Source organism: Canis lupus, chromosome 13, assembly GCF_011100685.1.
Source record: "Canis lupus familiaris isolate Mischka breed German Shepherd chromosome 13, alternate assembly UU_Cfam_GSD_1.0, whole genome shotgun sequence".
NCBI lineage: Eukaryota > Metazoa > Chordata > Mammalia > Carnivora > Canidae > Canis > Canis lupus.
The window spans coordinates 28,248,068-28,263,220 of NC_049234.1; the positions used below are offsets into that span (position 1 = coordinate 28,248,068).

Genomic DNA, 15,153 nt, shown 5'->3' on the forward strand with positions numbered 1-15,153 from the left:
TACCTGGTATCTTTCCCAAGTTCTGTTAATGTCCTTAAAGACTTGAAATCTAAGCTTTAATGAGGTGGGACTTGTTGGTTTTTGGATCACCCTGTGCTTTTATGGCTTTTTCGCTCTTTGTGGGGAAAGGCGATTCCAAAAATTGCTTGTGATTTGGGAAAAAAAAATTGTTCTTCTTTATATATTTAGTCATAACATTTTATTAGCTCTGTGCAGGAAAAAAAAGAGATCATATAACATCCCTCTGTTCCACTAGAAAAAGTTCTGAAATTACTACAAAGCTATTTGATGCTTCTTCTTCGTTTGAATTTTCTGGTGGGCTTCCTTCTGCAAGGAGCGTGGGAAAACCTAATTTTACCCTGCATCGCAGCTGGAGACTTCTGACCACCCTGAATAAAGTGTCCTCCAAGCCACTTGGAGTTCAGACTCCTACATGAAGAGTTAAGCAGAGAAGTGAAGGCACTAGTTTTTTTTAATCATTACTTCTGGAATTTAAAAAATTTGCTCATTTACTCAACCGTGTATTCTTTTTTTCTTGTAATTGTTTCTCTTACTCTTTCTGGCTCTTTCTTGCTCTTTCTCCCTCTTGCCTCTTTCAATCCCCCTCTTTCTTCTCTCATATTCATCATGACAGTTAATATTTATTGAGCAAAGACACAGATAATGACAACCCTATGGGAGACTGGCTCTCGGGCCCTTGAAAACGTTAGCAAGCTCGGACTGCTCCTGCATACAACTGACTATTCAAATGTGCCAGTGCATATAATAAAGGGCTTGACTCTAAAATGGAGGTCTTCCCATCGAGGCTACTGAGAACCCTGTGCAGGTGTTTGAGATAATGACACTCTACATTTGTGTGTGTGATCTGCTTTTGTTTCACAAACCCATGTCTCTTCCCTCCCCCAGACAATTTCTCACATCCTCCTTGGAATGCCACTTTCTTCACTCTCATTTACTGTATCTTCATCCATTTTGAGTAATTGGTGAGCTCGAGTTCAATACTAAAATATACTTGGTACCCTATATTAGAACAGCCTCTTATGCTTTATAGCACATCATCCATATTTATATGATGTTTCTAGCACATGCTTTCGGACTGAGTCCTGTTTCTCATAGGTTGAAGTAGAGAGGTCAGGTACACAGACGATGAAGCCAAAGCTCAGAGAGATGAAGGGATTTGAAGACAAATGTGTGTTGAGTACTGGGCAGCCTTGTGTGTAGATTAAGCCTTTTACAAGGTCTGAGTGTCTGATTCCTTCTTGTTTGGTAGATAAATCCCTAGGTAGAGAGGCACAGCCATATATATTAAGATGGCAACCGGTCAGTCAAATCAGGTTGTTTGTGGTAGATGGTAATGGAAAGAGTCCAGATGCCCATTTTTTAGGCCAGTGGGGTACCTGCATCTAGGATGATGCCAGGAGTTGGCAAACATTTTGTCTTAGTGGGCCACACCATCTCTTGCAACTATTCAGCTCTGCCAATTGTACTATCAAAGTAGCCATAGTTGGGGTACCCAGGGGGTTCCAATGGTTGAGTGGCCAATTCTTGATTTCAGCTCAGGTCATGATCTCAGGGTCCTGGGATTGAGCCCCCATCATGCTCTGGGCTCAATGTGGAGTCTACTTGAGGGCTCTCTTTCCTCTACTCCTCTGCCTGTTCATGCTCTCTCTCTCTAGTAAGTAAATAAAAATCTTTACCAAAAACAAAGTAGCCATAGACAATTGGTAATAAATGGGTGTGGCTAAGCCCCAATAAAACCTTACTTACAAAACAGGTGGCAGTTAGAATTTCACTGGAGGCCACAGTTTACTCACCCCAGAGCAAGATGATCCTTTGGTTGTGGGAGGAAAGTACTGAAACTCTTATTTACCTCACTTTTAAACATTTCTAATTTTTGAATATGTTCCATACTGTACACAATACATTATCACAGTGATACAGGAATGTAAGTTAGAGATAAACATATATTGGTAGTGCAGGCTCAAAACCTTCTTACAGGAAATCATAAATGCATCATGACTGATGTTGAATGAGCAGGTATTTTGTGCTAGATGCTACTCTGGACAGGTTACATGGATTAATGCACTTAATCCTCACAACCACCCTTGAGGAAGGTACTACTTTCCTCCTCATTTTATAGATAAGGAAACCGAGGCACAGAGATGATGCTATGTCATCCAAAAGCCATTTTCTTAGGACCGGCAAACCCATGAGAGCTGTGGTCCTGAGTTTAGGTTTGGGGCTAAGGGGATACACTGTTTTTTAGAGTGAACTGGAAGCCCAGATTAATAGCTCAGCTTCACGTCAGATGACCTGTTGGGAGCTCCATATCTGCTAACTTGTCTAGGTAGGCACCCCAACAACATGATTATTCCCTAACCTCACAACAGCCACATGAAGAGGGTATTATTTTTCCCACTTTACAGACAAGGAAGCTCAAGTTGAGAGGGAATAAGAGCTGATTCAATATTCCACTGCTAGCAGGTGAAAGGGCTCAGCCAGCAGTGAAATCCAGCTTTGCCTAGCTCTCCAGATCTGATGGTTGGCCAACTCACTGCCTCCCAGGACACTCCTCATGCCCTCCAAACCTAGATGTTCTCAGGGACCTGGTGTCCCACAGATTCCATGAGGCCTGTGATCCTTCAGTACTTGGTGGGAGGAGGTCCCCCCATGACAGCTAGTCCCATCCTGCCCTGGACATCTTAAAGAAAAGCCTAGTTCCTCCCTAGCAACTGAGGACCAAGCTTGGATGCAGAAGCAGGAGGTCAAGAACAAGCCAGCTAGGGTTTCAACTGCAGTTCCTAGTCTTGTGAGCTGAATTAGGAAGAGGAGGAGAGAAGGAAGGAAGGAAGGAAGGAAGGAAGGAAGGAAGGAAGGAAGGAAGGAAGGAAGGAAGGAAGGAAGTCAGGGAGGAAGGGAGGCAGGCAGGAGTGGCGGTGAGTGGCACTGAGCATGTTTCTTTTGGGGCCTCTGTTATATTATCTAGAAAGTGGAGGTGACAACCTCTTGTTCCCCCACACAGTTGGAGAATTTCATGATGTTCTGCATATCAAATAGACGTTCTATACCTTGTAAGTGGCAGGAGCCTTTCTTCCCTTTCCAGAATGTTTCTCACACTGATTCTGGGGCCTAGATGAGACAACACAGAGCCCTTCTCCCACCCAAACAGTGGAGCAGTCTTAGGGAACAAGGGTCTACCTGGGTCCTCAGGACATGAGGCAGGCCAGAGTCTGTTAGGACCTTCCAGCTGTCCTCTGTCCTGACCCAGAACTTCTGCCCCCAGGTGTAAAAGTCTGGGCTGCACCTAACGCAGCCTAAACCTGTCCTTTGCCCGACACCATAGGCTGACCCCAAGGCTCAGGGCCAGACCTGTGGCTCCGCGGCCAAGGGAGGGTGAGACTTGCACAATGATGGTGGGACAATCTCTGCTGGGACACCTCCTGACCCTATGGTGCTGCACTTTGCTTTAAGTTCGGTTGTGGTTTGCTGGTGATTGTGACTCACTAGCTTCCTTCTTTCTAGCTCTCCCTCCCTACTCCTCTCTCCCTCCTTTCTTTTCCTTCCTTCTTTCATTCTCTCCTTCCTTTCCTCCTTCTTCCTTCCTTCCTTCCTTCCTTCCCTCCCTCCCTCCTTCTCTCCTTCCTTCTCCTTCCTTCTCCTTCCTTCCTTCCTTCCTTCCTTCCTTCCTTCCTTCCCTCCTCCCGTCTTGTCCTTCCTTCCCTCCTTCTTTAACACAGCAAATGCCACTTGAGCCATAACTCTGCCCTGCGCTGGCAACAACAGCACATTCTGCTCTAAGATATCGAGATGAGGAGGGGGGATGAGAGGAGGAGGGAAGGAAAGGGAAGAGGAAAATGAATAGAGTGGAGGTGAGTAAGGGAGAGAGGAGGAGGAGGAAAGAGGGAGAATTAGGAAAGCCTAGAAGTGGGAGTAGGAGAGAGGCAGGAGTGAGAAGGGAAGGCAGAGAAGAGGAAGGAGGAGGAGGGGGAGGAGGAGGAGGGGCAGGAGGAGCAGGAGGCAGAAGAAGGAGGCCAGCCTCTGGAAGGCTTTCTGAGACCTTTCAGCCAGTCCTGCTCATGCGGAACTGGTGGAGGAACCTAGGCCCAAGTCTTGCCAAGGGGAGCTCGGGAATAAATACCTCTGGGTAGGAGCAGATATCTGTAAACACAGCTGAGGAATTGAAAGTCAGGTTCTTCAAGGGTATCGACTTGTCAAAATCACACCACAGCTGCGGATTAAAAAAAAAAGAAGAAAAACAACAACAAAACAAAACACAACAACACAGGAACGACAAAGTCAGTGCGAGTGCTGGCAACAGAGTGTGCGTCACTGCTGAGCTTCGGCAGGAGCCTGGGCAGACCAGGCCCTACGGGGGGTTGGGCAGGGGAGGGGGGCTTCATTCCAGAATGGACGTGCCAGCTGGGATCTCCTCTTTCATTTTAAAGAAGGTGCTGGCTCAGAAAAAAGCATTTATAAGCCAGCCACGGAGCCAGGCATAGGGCAGTGGGATGTGCTTGTGGGACCCTGAAGAGAGCCAGATGGCAGGAGAGAAGGCCTGAGCTGTGCTCGCAGCCTGTCTCTTCATCCACAGCTGGGAGGATTCCAGGGATCTGAGAGGCACGTCTTCCAGAAAGACTTTTAGCAAGGGGTGCAGGAGAGCCGGGGTGGGGGGTGCATTTCCTAGGCCAGACATTGCTACAGATTTTGTGGTGCTCAGGAAGGAGTAGCTACCACGGGCTGAATGCCTCCTCTGTGCCAGACACTTTGGACAAAAAAGCCTCACAACCACCTTGTGACGTAGCTATTGTTTTCATCCCCATTTTACAATAGAAAAATATGAAACTCTGAGAAGTAAAGTAACTTGTCTAGCATCACCGAGCCGGTAAGCGGTAGAGCTGAGATTTGATCGCAGGTCTATCTGACTCCAAAGCCTCTGAACTTCCTACTGCACCCTTGTGGCATGGGTGGCCCAGAGTTAACCCTGACCTAGAGTCACTGAACTTCTTTCCAAATCCTGCACCCCGGAAATACCTGATTCGTCAAGACTTGAGATCCTGGCTACGTCTCCGCAGGCCATGATCAATGCTCCTAAGTACTTCCATTTTCAATTGCAATAATCTATAAAATAGTCATTAGATGATGACTTTAATTAGATTAGGATTTTCCTTTCTCTTTATCCCATAGAATCCTTTACGACAAGGCCAACCACAGAGCTTGAGCAACGTAGACTCTAGGTAATTATTGGGCCATTCTGGACAATTAATTTCAGGCAGTATAAGCCTCCGACTCATGGGCTGACAATTGGGGGAGTCCACAGTTTGGGTCCCTGAATTTGTGGAGACCCTCCCTCGGGCCCAAAGGGCACAATGATGGGTTCAGCCACAAGATGATGCCTCTCCTAGCCTCTCCCAATGTGCCAAGTTCAAAACCTGGAATCAGACAGATCACCCCTAAAATCTAAGTCATGGACAACACCGACTGTATGTATTATCACAGAAAATGCTGTCACTATCATGTTACCATTCTAGAGAGAAAATGAAATCATTAAAACATGGGTCACCAAATTAAAAGCAAATGATAAATATGGCAGCTGGAGAGTCATCTGAGTTCAATGTGTCACATCCAATATGAACTCTTGGAAAGTCATAAGCAAGATCTCAAGCTTCCTGAAGTTTCCTTATCCATCACATGGGAACGGTAATACCTACCTGTAGCACATAGTAGGTGCTCAAGAAATGACAGCTCTTTTTTTTTTTTTTTTTTTTTTTTTTTTTTTTTAATGACAGCTCTTTTATTTCCGTTCCCCCCACTCCCACTCCCAGAGATACAATTTAGCATTTGAGCATGAGCATGAGTTGTGGAGTCAGACAGACCTTATTAGCAAGTTATTTCATGTCTCTGAGCCTCAGTTTCCTTAGCCATAAGGTGGGGATAAGGAGACTTACCTCACGGGGTTTATGTGAGGAATTAACAAGAAAAACATGTACAGCTCCTCCTTCAGTGCATGGCACATAGCAGGTAGGTACTTAATTAGACGGAACTCTGATTCATGGTTATAATTGATTGGCCACCAATAATATAGAAACTTACGGGCGTCTGAGCTCCTTTGGAGCAAATGACCTCCCCCACTGGGAAAGAGACAATTTGCCACTAGTAAAGTGCACAGCTCTGACAGTGGCTGCATCTCTGTCCTGTCCCTAAGCTCGGGGCTGCACCAGGCACATGAAGGGAAGTGGTACCCATGCAAGAAGCTGCAGGCTTCATACACCCTTCATTCTTGCCTGCCTGCAAGAAGCCAGAGGGTTGATGGATTTGGAATGCTTACAATATTCAGGATGGCGCCCAGGAAGTTAATCAGGATGGATGCAAAGATGATGACATTCCGGGCCAAATAGGTCTCGTTAATCCAACAGCATGTCTTCCGGAGGACAAGGGGCAAACACTTATAATCCTCTGCTGTCGTGATGAGGACCAGAGCCGAATGCAGCATAATCAGGATGGAAAACTGGATGGCCATTGGCATCACCCTGAAAGGAAACCCAGAATGTTGGGTCACATGGCATTGATTGTCTGATCCCCACTCACTGGACAACACTGGAAGGTAAGCATATCCATGACTGCCCTTCCCCAACTCTGGCACCCAATAATTCTCTAAAGCTCTGATTATTCAGGAAAAGGACTATCAGCAGGAGACATTTTTATTATACCCATCTCTAGAATATTTTGTGGAGAAATTTTGAAATGACCATCAAATATTTGACTTGATTTATTGTTCCTGTCCTTTTTTTGATTTTTTACTTCTTTTATCATTCATTCATCTTTCTCACTAGGCAACTGCTGCCAAGGTAACACACCACTGGAATTTTATCTCAATATCCCGGCTGTGAGAGGGACCCAGATGCCCTTTCCCCTTTGTAGTGGATTTTATGAAACATTTTCCCTCTTGGTCTACTCCGATGCCAAGAACTTGAACTTGGAACCTGTTCCAAGTTGCTCAGTTTGGTCCTTGAGTACCAAGATTTGCATGGAATATACCATGTGCCACTTGAGACATGGGTAAGGGTATGATTTGAGTAGTACATTAAGGAGAACTCATCCTTGCTCAAGGCTTCAACATCATCCCAAAGTATACATCTTGCGCTTCAAGGTCTCACTAAAGCTCAGGCCCATGGTAGCCCCTGTCTACTGGACACCTCTGTTGGGTGTCAGGCTGTTTGTAGCAACTCAGTGATCTCAAACCCCATCTCTGGAGGCGTCTCTAACTGCTTCCTTTCCTTACCAACCAACCTCTCACCAGGCATATTGCTTCCCCTTGGGAATTCACCCCTTGTTCTCTGTCCAGCCAACTGTTGCACATTGAAGCATACCTTGATGGAAGTGGCTCTTTCCTCTAAACAGTGACATTCATCCATTTGACTTTAGCATCTTCCACTGGTTGGTGCTCAATAAACATATGTTTAGTGAATGAAGTTAGACCTACCTTCTTCTAACAATGCCTCACTATCCTTCTGCCTGAATTGTTATATTTATTATCAATAGCACTAGCGTCGGTAATATACTGAGCCCCGATTATGTGCTAGACACAATGCTAAGCAATTTATATAATTGCTGATGTCCATTCCTTGGAACAGACTTATCAAGTCTTTTTATCTTTCTTTTTCTTTTTTTCAGATGAAGGTTTAAGGCTCAGAGAAAAGCAACTTCCCAGGGGTTGCAGAGTTGGTTAGTGTTAGAGCTAAGATTTAAAGTCCACTGTGCCATCCTAATCACTTTCACGAGTAATAGACCTCCCACATGTGCTGTCATCTTTTTTGTCTTCCGTGGTTTCATCTACTTATTCATTCAACAAGCTTCTTCCCAGATACAGTAGTTGGCACCATGGGATACATAGACACATGTTCTCCATCCTCTAGGAGATCATAATCTAGAGGGGAATATGGACATACACACGATGAACTATTGGATAATACGCTATGATCCATAAAGGGTTTTGCACAACCATCATCTAGAAAACAGGAAAAGCAATCAAGGGAGGCCTCACAAAAGAGGGGACATTTGGGTCAGGCCTTGGAGGTTGAGGAGAGGGTTCTAAGGAGGGAAAGGTGGGCAGCATGAGAAGAGCATCAGGAGAGTAAGAGTGACCGCTGTGTTTAGAACTTCCACTAACCCAAGTGGTGAGGCTGTTGGGCTCGAGAGTGAGGGCTCTCCCAAATGCTGTGTATGAAGTTCTACATGGAGGTGAGATACATATGTTCCAGATGTTTAATTGGGAAGGACAGGGTCAGATCTGTGTCTCTGAGGAACAGTCATGGTGGGAGGTGGAGGATGGAGTGAAGAAGAGAGAAAGCGTTTAGCAGAGGTTTAGATAGTTGGGGCCCGAGTTACCAAGGGAGGGACATAAGGTAGCAGCACTGATAACTGGGAGGTTCAAGGAAAGACCTGGTGGTTCTCTTCATATGTTTTTTGTGTGTGTGTTGGGGGGAGGTGGATGGCAGAGTGGCATCATTAAGGCTGACTCTCATGCTTCTGCCGTCTTAAATGGCAAATGCAGGAAGAGAAGCTGGTCCATAGAGGGTAAGGATGGTGAACTTGATTTGGGGAAAATTGAATTTTTGGTCCTTGTGGATCATCCAGCTAGGGCCATGCAGATGGCTAGGCAGTTAGAGGGACGGTTGTGGAACTATGGGTCTGGAGTGAACAGGTGGCGGTTGAAGATCTATGAAGGAAGGAGTGTGCCCAAGGAGGGTAAGAAGTAAGGGAACCACAGGTGAAGCTACAGAAGAAGTTGATGGGCTGGAAGAAGAGAAGGCAGCAAAAGGAATTTAGGAAATGTAGTCAAATGATCAGGAGAGAAGGACACCCAGGAGGCAAGTCATTTGCAAGGTGGGGAATAGATAAGACTGGTAAATTCCTCTGCGTGCTCAAGCATCACAAAATCTGGAAAGTCACTCTCTCTGACTTTTTTTGTTGGAGGTTTTAGAGTTTTCTTCTTTTTCTTCTTCTTCTTTTTTAATGCTTGCACAGTTTTGATTTTATGGATCACCTTGACAGGAAATCTCTGCAGGAGTTCTAGATAAGAACAGAAGGTCTGTGCAGCAGTGGGTTCCCAGAGGGCTCTGGGCAGATGGGAAACATCCCCCCAAATCAGGCTGGAAAAACACTCCTGAGCAACACACCATCCTTCTGGGGCACCCAGGGGAGGCAAATGAAAGGGGACACAGGTGGATCGCTTTTGTCAGACAGTCCCTGGAGAAAGGGGGCCAATTTCAAGCCTGATGCGTCTCAATACCATGGGGCAGCCACTGAGAATATGAATGCCTTGTTTCAAAGTGTGAGGCGGAAGCAAAGCCTGCAAAGATTGCTCTGAGAGCTGCTAGGCAGGAGCCTCAGACTCCTCTGCAGTCTTCGCTGCCATCTGGGTAGTCTGTGGACCTGCATGGCCTGCCTGGCCTGGGGCTCCTGCTCTCTCCTCTCCGCCCTAAGGACTGTGCTTCTTCTGCTTCTGTGCTCTCTTCTGGGGGGAATGTCTTGTTCATCCTTCAAGGCTGTTTTTCTCTGGATTCTTCTATGACACCTGGTATAGAGCTGAGCACACAGAAAGCGCTCAATAAACTTTACTCGCTGACTTAACTCTTTTTGTGGGGAGAGAAGATGCTGTTCCTCCCCTCACCAGCCTTCATAGGGAAAAGGCTTCTTTCTCACTCACCCTCTGGCATCTCTGCGCATCCCCTTGCTTCTAGGAGGAGTCTGCCATTAGCCTGATCAGAGCCTATCTGGGATGGCTCTTGGAAGGAAGAGCCACTGTTGAAGTTCAGTGTTTATGTGAAGTTCGGCCGCTGGCCCTTCACATAAACACTTCTTGTAGACCCACTAAGATGGTTGGGAAGCCAGAACCAGGACCTTCTCTGTAAGAAGAGGCCTGGCTATCTCCTCCTGGCAATGAAGCTCAGATGTCACCAGGAAGTACCAACAGACAACTGCTCAGATCTTCCTTCCTTTGGGACCGGGGAGGGGGTGGCAGTTGATGTGCCTTGTACTGGTCTTTCTCAGCTTTGTAGTCGTGAGATCCCACACTGGTGTGGGAGGTAGAGTAGGAGACACAAGTAGAGATCCAGGAGATTCAGAATGGACACCATGTGGTCTCTTGACTTCAGCCACGTTCTGTATTCCAGGCTGTAGTTTTGCACAGGCAAAGCACGCGTTTGCTTGGCAATGTACAAAACTGATGTTTTGTTGCCCATCCAGCTGTTGAATTTTTGGGTCCACTTCTGGTGGGGTGTTTCGGTATGCTGGGATTGGCACAGAGAACCCACCTGAGCCCCTAATACCATTTTAAAGGATGAGCACTCCCTTCTGGGTTTACTGAAACAAAGGAAAGGGAGGAGCAATGGCCCGAGCGCTTGCATTTCCCCAAATCTGGATACTGAATCATAATGCCCAATGCGATGGTATTTGGAGGTGGGGCATGTAGGAGGCGATGAGGTCATGAGGGTGGAGCCCTCGTGAATGGGGTCAATGCCCTCATTTTTATGAGGCCCCACAGAGCTCCCTGGCTTCTTCCTCCACATAAGGTCATAGGGACAAGCCAGGCAGAGGGCTCCCACCAGACACTGAATGTGCCAGTGCCTTGATCTTGGAATTCCAGCCTCCAGAATTATGAGAAGTAAAGGTCTGCTGTCTATAAGCCCACAGTCTGTAGTATTTTGTTACAGCAGCTGGAAGGAGCTAAGACCTACTGTCTTAGGTAAAAGGTGGGCATGTGGGGTAGTGAGTGGAAGAGTGAACAAAACCCTGGGTGTTTGAACCCATAACCCCAAAACCTAACCAAGGACACAGCCTTGGGCAAGGTAACTAACTCTCCTGAGCATCATTTTTTAGTCTGCAAAACCAGAATTTTTAAGTCTACCTCTTAAAGGAGGCTCTGAGATTAAAATAATAAAGCTGTGTGCTTAGCACATAATACGAATTTAAAGAAACATCAAGTCTTCTCTATTCACAGTGAAATCCAGAAAACCGAGGACGTTTCAAAGATCGATGGGAAGAATATTAATTATAAGATGCAAGGCGCTGGCGCTGCCTATAAAATTTCTCCAAGATTCTCTGCAGCAGCTCCTCAGTGTTCATTTCTTTCTGCACACATAAACATTGTAACAACCAATTATAGTTTTTTAAATCTAATTATAGGGCTACTCAGGCGTCCAGGGGCTCTGAATTTGCTTTGCATTGTTGGTGTCCATAAGAGGCAAGGAAACCTCTCATTTCTGAAATTGAGTCCAAAAAAAATGACAAGGGATTTGCAAACAGCTCTCTCCAAATCATTTCTAGATATTAAGTTCTAATTGCTCTCCGCAGTCTGTCTTTAAAACAGAGTCTGGGTTGGCATCACGACTGGCTGTTTGCTGGGAAGGTGGAGATCAATGAGTGCGAGTGAACAGCCTCTGGCAGCTTGGGGTGCAGTCGTAAACGGAAGCTGGGATCACATCCAAAGATGACATTTGTACCACCCTCCAGAATCTGCAAAGCCTGTGGGTCCAATAGTGCTGTTGAGCCTCACAGCGACCCTGAGAGGTAGGTATTCTTAGCCACTTCAACAGATGAAAATACTACGGCTCAGGAAAGGGAAGGGAACCAGAATTTATCAAAATCGATATGGTTCTTTTACCTCTCACAGCAACCTTAGGAAGTGGGTATTGCTATTTCCATTTTACAGATGAGAAAATCGAGGTTCCCGAGAGGTCAAGTACATACATACAGCTAGAGAGGTGCACAGAAGTAGTAAGATCCGGTGCCTCTTTCTTTTTTTCCCCTAGCCTCCTTCTCTTGCTTGCATGTTTTCTCCTCCCCCTTCTTTCCTTTCCTCTCTCGTCCCCCCCTTCCTCCCTGTCTGTCCTCTACCCTTTCATCACCATGCTTGCAGACTGAGATACACTGTGCTACCATCACAAAAGATAATATTTCTGTCCTTTCCTCAGTTTATCCTTTTGGGAGAGGAACATCTGCGTGCGTGTGGAACTTGGAGCCCAGGGCCGAGCAAGCACTGTCCTTGCCAGGGTCCGTGACGCTTTGCTTTGCGGGCTGGGAGTCAGCCATGGTCATAGGGGCAGAGCCCGCCTCCTCTGCTCAAAAGTCCATGACAGAAGAAATGCCAGGGAAAGGCACCTACCATCTGTTGAGCCGCAAAGAATCAATCAGACACAAAATGAGTTGGAGAGGAAACAAGCACATGTAAATGAAAGCCTCTGCTGTGCGTCTGGGGCACAGGGACCCCTCAATTCCACAACATGCCGACTGTCTGGTCAGGGATCAACTGGGGATGCTTTCCTCACTGTCAGTTTCTTCTCTTTGACTGTGCAGGGGAGTTTGGGGCTCCAGCTGCTATTTCAGCTTGCACCCCAGAGTCAGAGACTCCTGCTGGCCAGCTGCTGCCTGAGGATGCACGTCTCTTCCCCTGAAGCCAGGAACCGGGTCTCGGGGCTGAGTCCCCATCCTTGGTCATGGCCCTTGGGAAGGGAGCCCACCCAGCCTTTCTGTCCCAGTGCCGCCCTGGGCTCCTCTCTCTCTTCCATCCCCCATAGCCCAATCCATCTCTGCCCTAACCATCTAGCAAATTCTTCCTCTCTGGTCCCCGCCCCCACCCCCTCCAACGCCCCCACCACTGTTATCTTGTCCCTACCGTTTCTCACCCCAGAGTCTGGCAACTGCCTTCTATTGGTCTTCCCTAAAGACCCTCCTGCCTTTCCATCTGCCATGTTAGTGTGATCCTTCTACACACAAAGTCAACCACATCACTGCTTTGAATAAAAGCTTCGGTAATGTCTTCTCTGCCAACCCATCACAATTCCCCAACTAAGCCTTACACACCCCTCATTTGCAGACACTCACTTTCCAGTCCTCCCGCTCCCCAACCTCAGTCCTCTCTGGTGACCTGGCTGGTCCAGCAGGAGGCAGTCCAGATGTCAATGTCACCTCCTCTGGGAAGCCTGCCTTGATCTGTTTGCCTCACCTCATTCATACACATCCTAGCTATTTGGCTAATTATCTTCCCACCCCTGACACTGTAAGCTTTATGACGGCAGGGACCAGGACTGTGTACCTCTGCTGTCTAGCACAAACAGGCACATAAAGGATGTTTGTTGGGAACGTCAACACCCCGTGCTCCAGGAGTCAGGGGGGAGCATGCACCAGATATGGCCCTTCTTGGCTTCTGACTCTCCACTGGCAGGAGCAAAGAGGGGAGCCCGGGAAGTTTGGGTGAATCTGGCAAGACCCTGTTGTCTCTTGCAGCTCACCACCCTGAGAGCATCCTCAAGATCCCACATAGTTCTTGGGGAGTCAGGAAAACCATCCTCTTGTGGCCCTCCTTGGTACCTTTCCTGATTCATTCACTGCCATAGCAAATACCTATCTACTATATAGTATGTGCATTATCTGCATGCACAGCAGAGGAGATATAGCATAGAAGTAGCTACATATTCATCTAGACTTATGAATATATTTTAATTACTTCTTTGACTCCAACCACTAGATTATAAGATCTAGGAGGGCACTTTTTTTTTTGTCTTTTTTGTTCACTGATACATTTTCAGGATCTAACGCAGGTCTGGCTCATAACAGGGATTCAATTTAGCAGAGGTACACAGTCTTTCCTTTTCTCTCTCACTAAAAAACTTTTGATAAAAATTAAGCATAAATACAGAAAACCACACCAAAGTATAGCTTCATGAGCTATTATATATAACGTGTCTGCCTTTGTAATGACCACTAAGTTCATAAAATAGAACTTTGTAGGGCACTATTATAACCCTTTCTCCCACCCCCAATCAATCATTCTCCTTTCCCCTTTATAGTTTTATCATCTATATTTAGACACTACAGCTTAGTCTTGCCATTTTTTAAAAATTTTTATTTATTTATGATAGTCACACAGAGAGAGAGAGAGGCAGAGACACAGGCAGAGGGAGAAGCAGGCTCCATGCACCGGGAGCCCGACGTGGGATTCGATCCCGGGTCTCCAGGATCGCGGCTGGGCCAAAGGCAGGCGCTAAACGGCTGGCGCCACCCAGGGATCCCAGTCTTGCCATTTTTAATTGAATTTTCTTTATCTTTTAAGTCTTTCAAAAAATGTGCAGGTTCTCTCTTTGTCTCTTTATTTTCATTACAACTTATTTATTAAAGAATATGTGCCGTTGGCCTATAGCATTTCCCACTGCCTGGATTTTACTTTTGCAGACTCATTCAATATCCTTTATCCTCCATGATTCTTGCAAGTTGGAAACTGGATTCAAAACCCTGATCAGACTTAGATTTAATCCTTTTGGTAAGACTATAAACGTGTTGTGTTCTTCCTATCAGGAGACATGGTTGTCTCTCCTTTTGTGCTAATAACATCCTCTGATGCTCAATTCCTAGATCCATTAATTCACTGGGATATTAGAAAATGGTGCTATTTTAATTCTATAATTTCTTTTTTTTTTTTTTAAATTTTTATTTATTTATGATAGTCACACACAGAGAGAGAGAGGCAGAGACACAGGCAGAGGGAGAGGCAGGCTCCATGCACCGGGAGCCCGACGTGGGATTTGATCCCGGGTCTCCAGGATCGCGCCCTGGGCCAAAGGCAGGCGCCAAACCGCTGCGCCACCCAGGGATCCCTAATTCTATAATTTCTTTGAAAATTATTAGCATGAATAATTTTATGATGTCTCCACTCATCTATTTTGTGATTTTGTGGTACACTTCGTGCAGGCAAGACAGAAAACATATTTTTTTCTTTTCTTTTTTTTTTTTTTTTTTTAACAATTTCCAAGATAACCAATCAGTGCTCTATCTTCAACCATTGGTTACCAACTTTCAAAAATGTCATTATAAACTCATAAAGCTAAAAATATTTGGTGGGTTTTCACTGAACATTTTAACAACTAGCCATACTAAAGCTAAATGATTTCATCTTTGGACAATGGGAACTTCTTTACCATGGCTTCCGAGTCCTTTAGACATGGCTAGTAAACTTGATGGCTTCCTTACTTTCTAGTAGGACAAGATGTTCCAGGCTCATCTTGTGTGTTTCTTGCCACAACTCTGGAATCATATGTATCTTCAAAAAATTTTTTTTAATAAAAATTGGAATATCATTTCAACAGCACTGCCTGTCCC

General features: G+C 45.9%; 1 protein-coding gene across 3 annotated transcripts in view; it reads right to left on the minus strand.

Annotated features, from left to right (window-relative positions):
* ADCY8 (adenylate cyclase 8) overlaps window positions 1-15,153 on the minus strand; it is a 221,132-nt gene that overhangs the window by 42,626 nt on the left and 163,353 nt on the right. For 2 of the 3 annotated variants that reach the window (XM_038555532.1, XM_038555534.1), the window contains 2 exons: window positions 6,326-6,527; window positions 4,139-4,228 (listed from right to left, as the gene is read on the minus strand). In XM_038555532.1, coding sequence (XP_038411460.1) covers window positions 4,139-4,228; window positions 6,326-6,527 — 292 coding nt within the window. The remainder of the gene's footprint in view (window positions 1-4,138; window positions 4,229-6,325; window positions 6,528-15,153) is intronic. The other variant, XM_038555533.1, reaches the window with a different exon arrangement.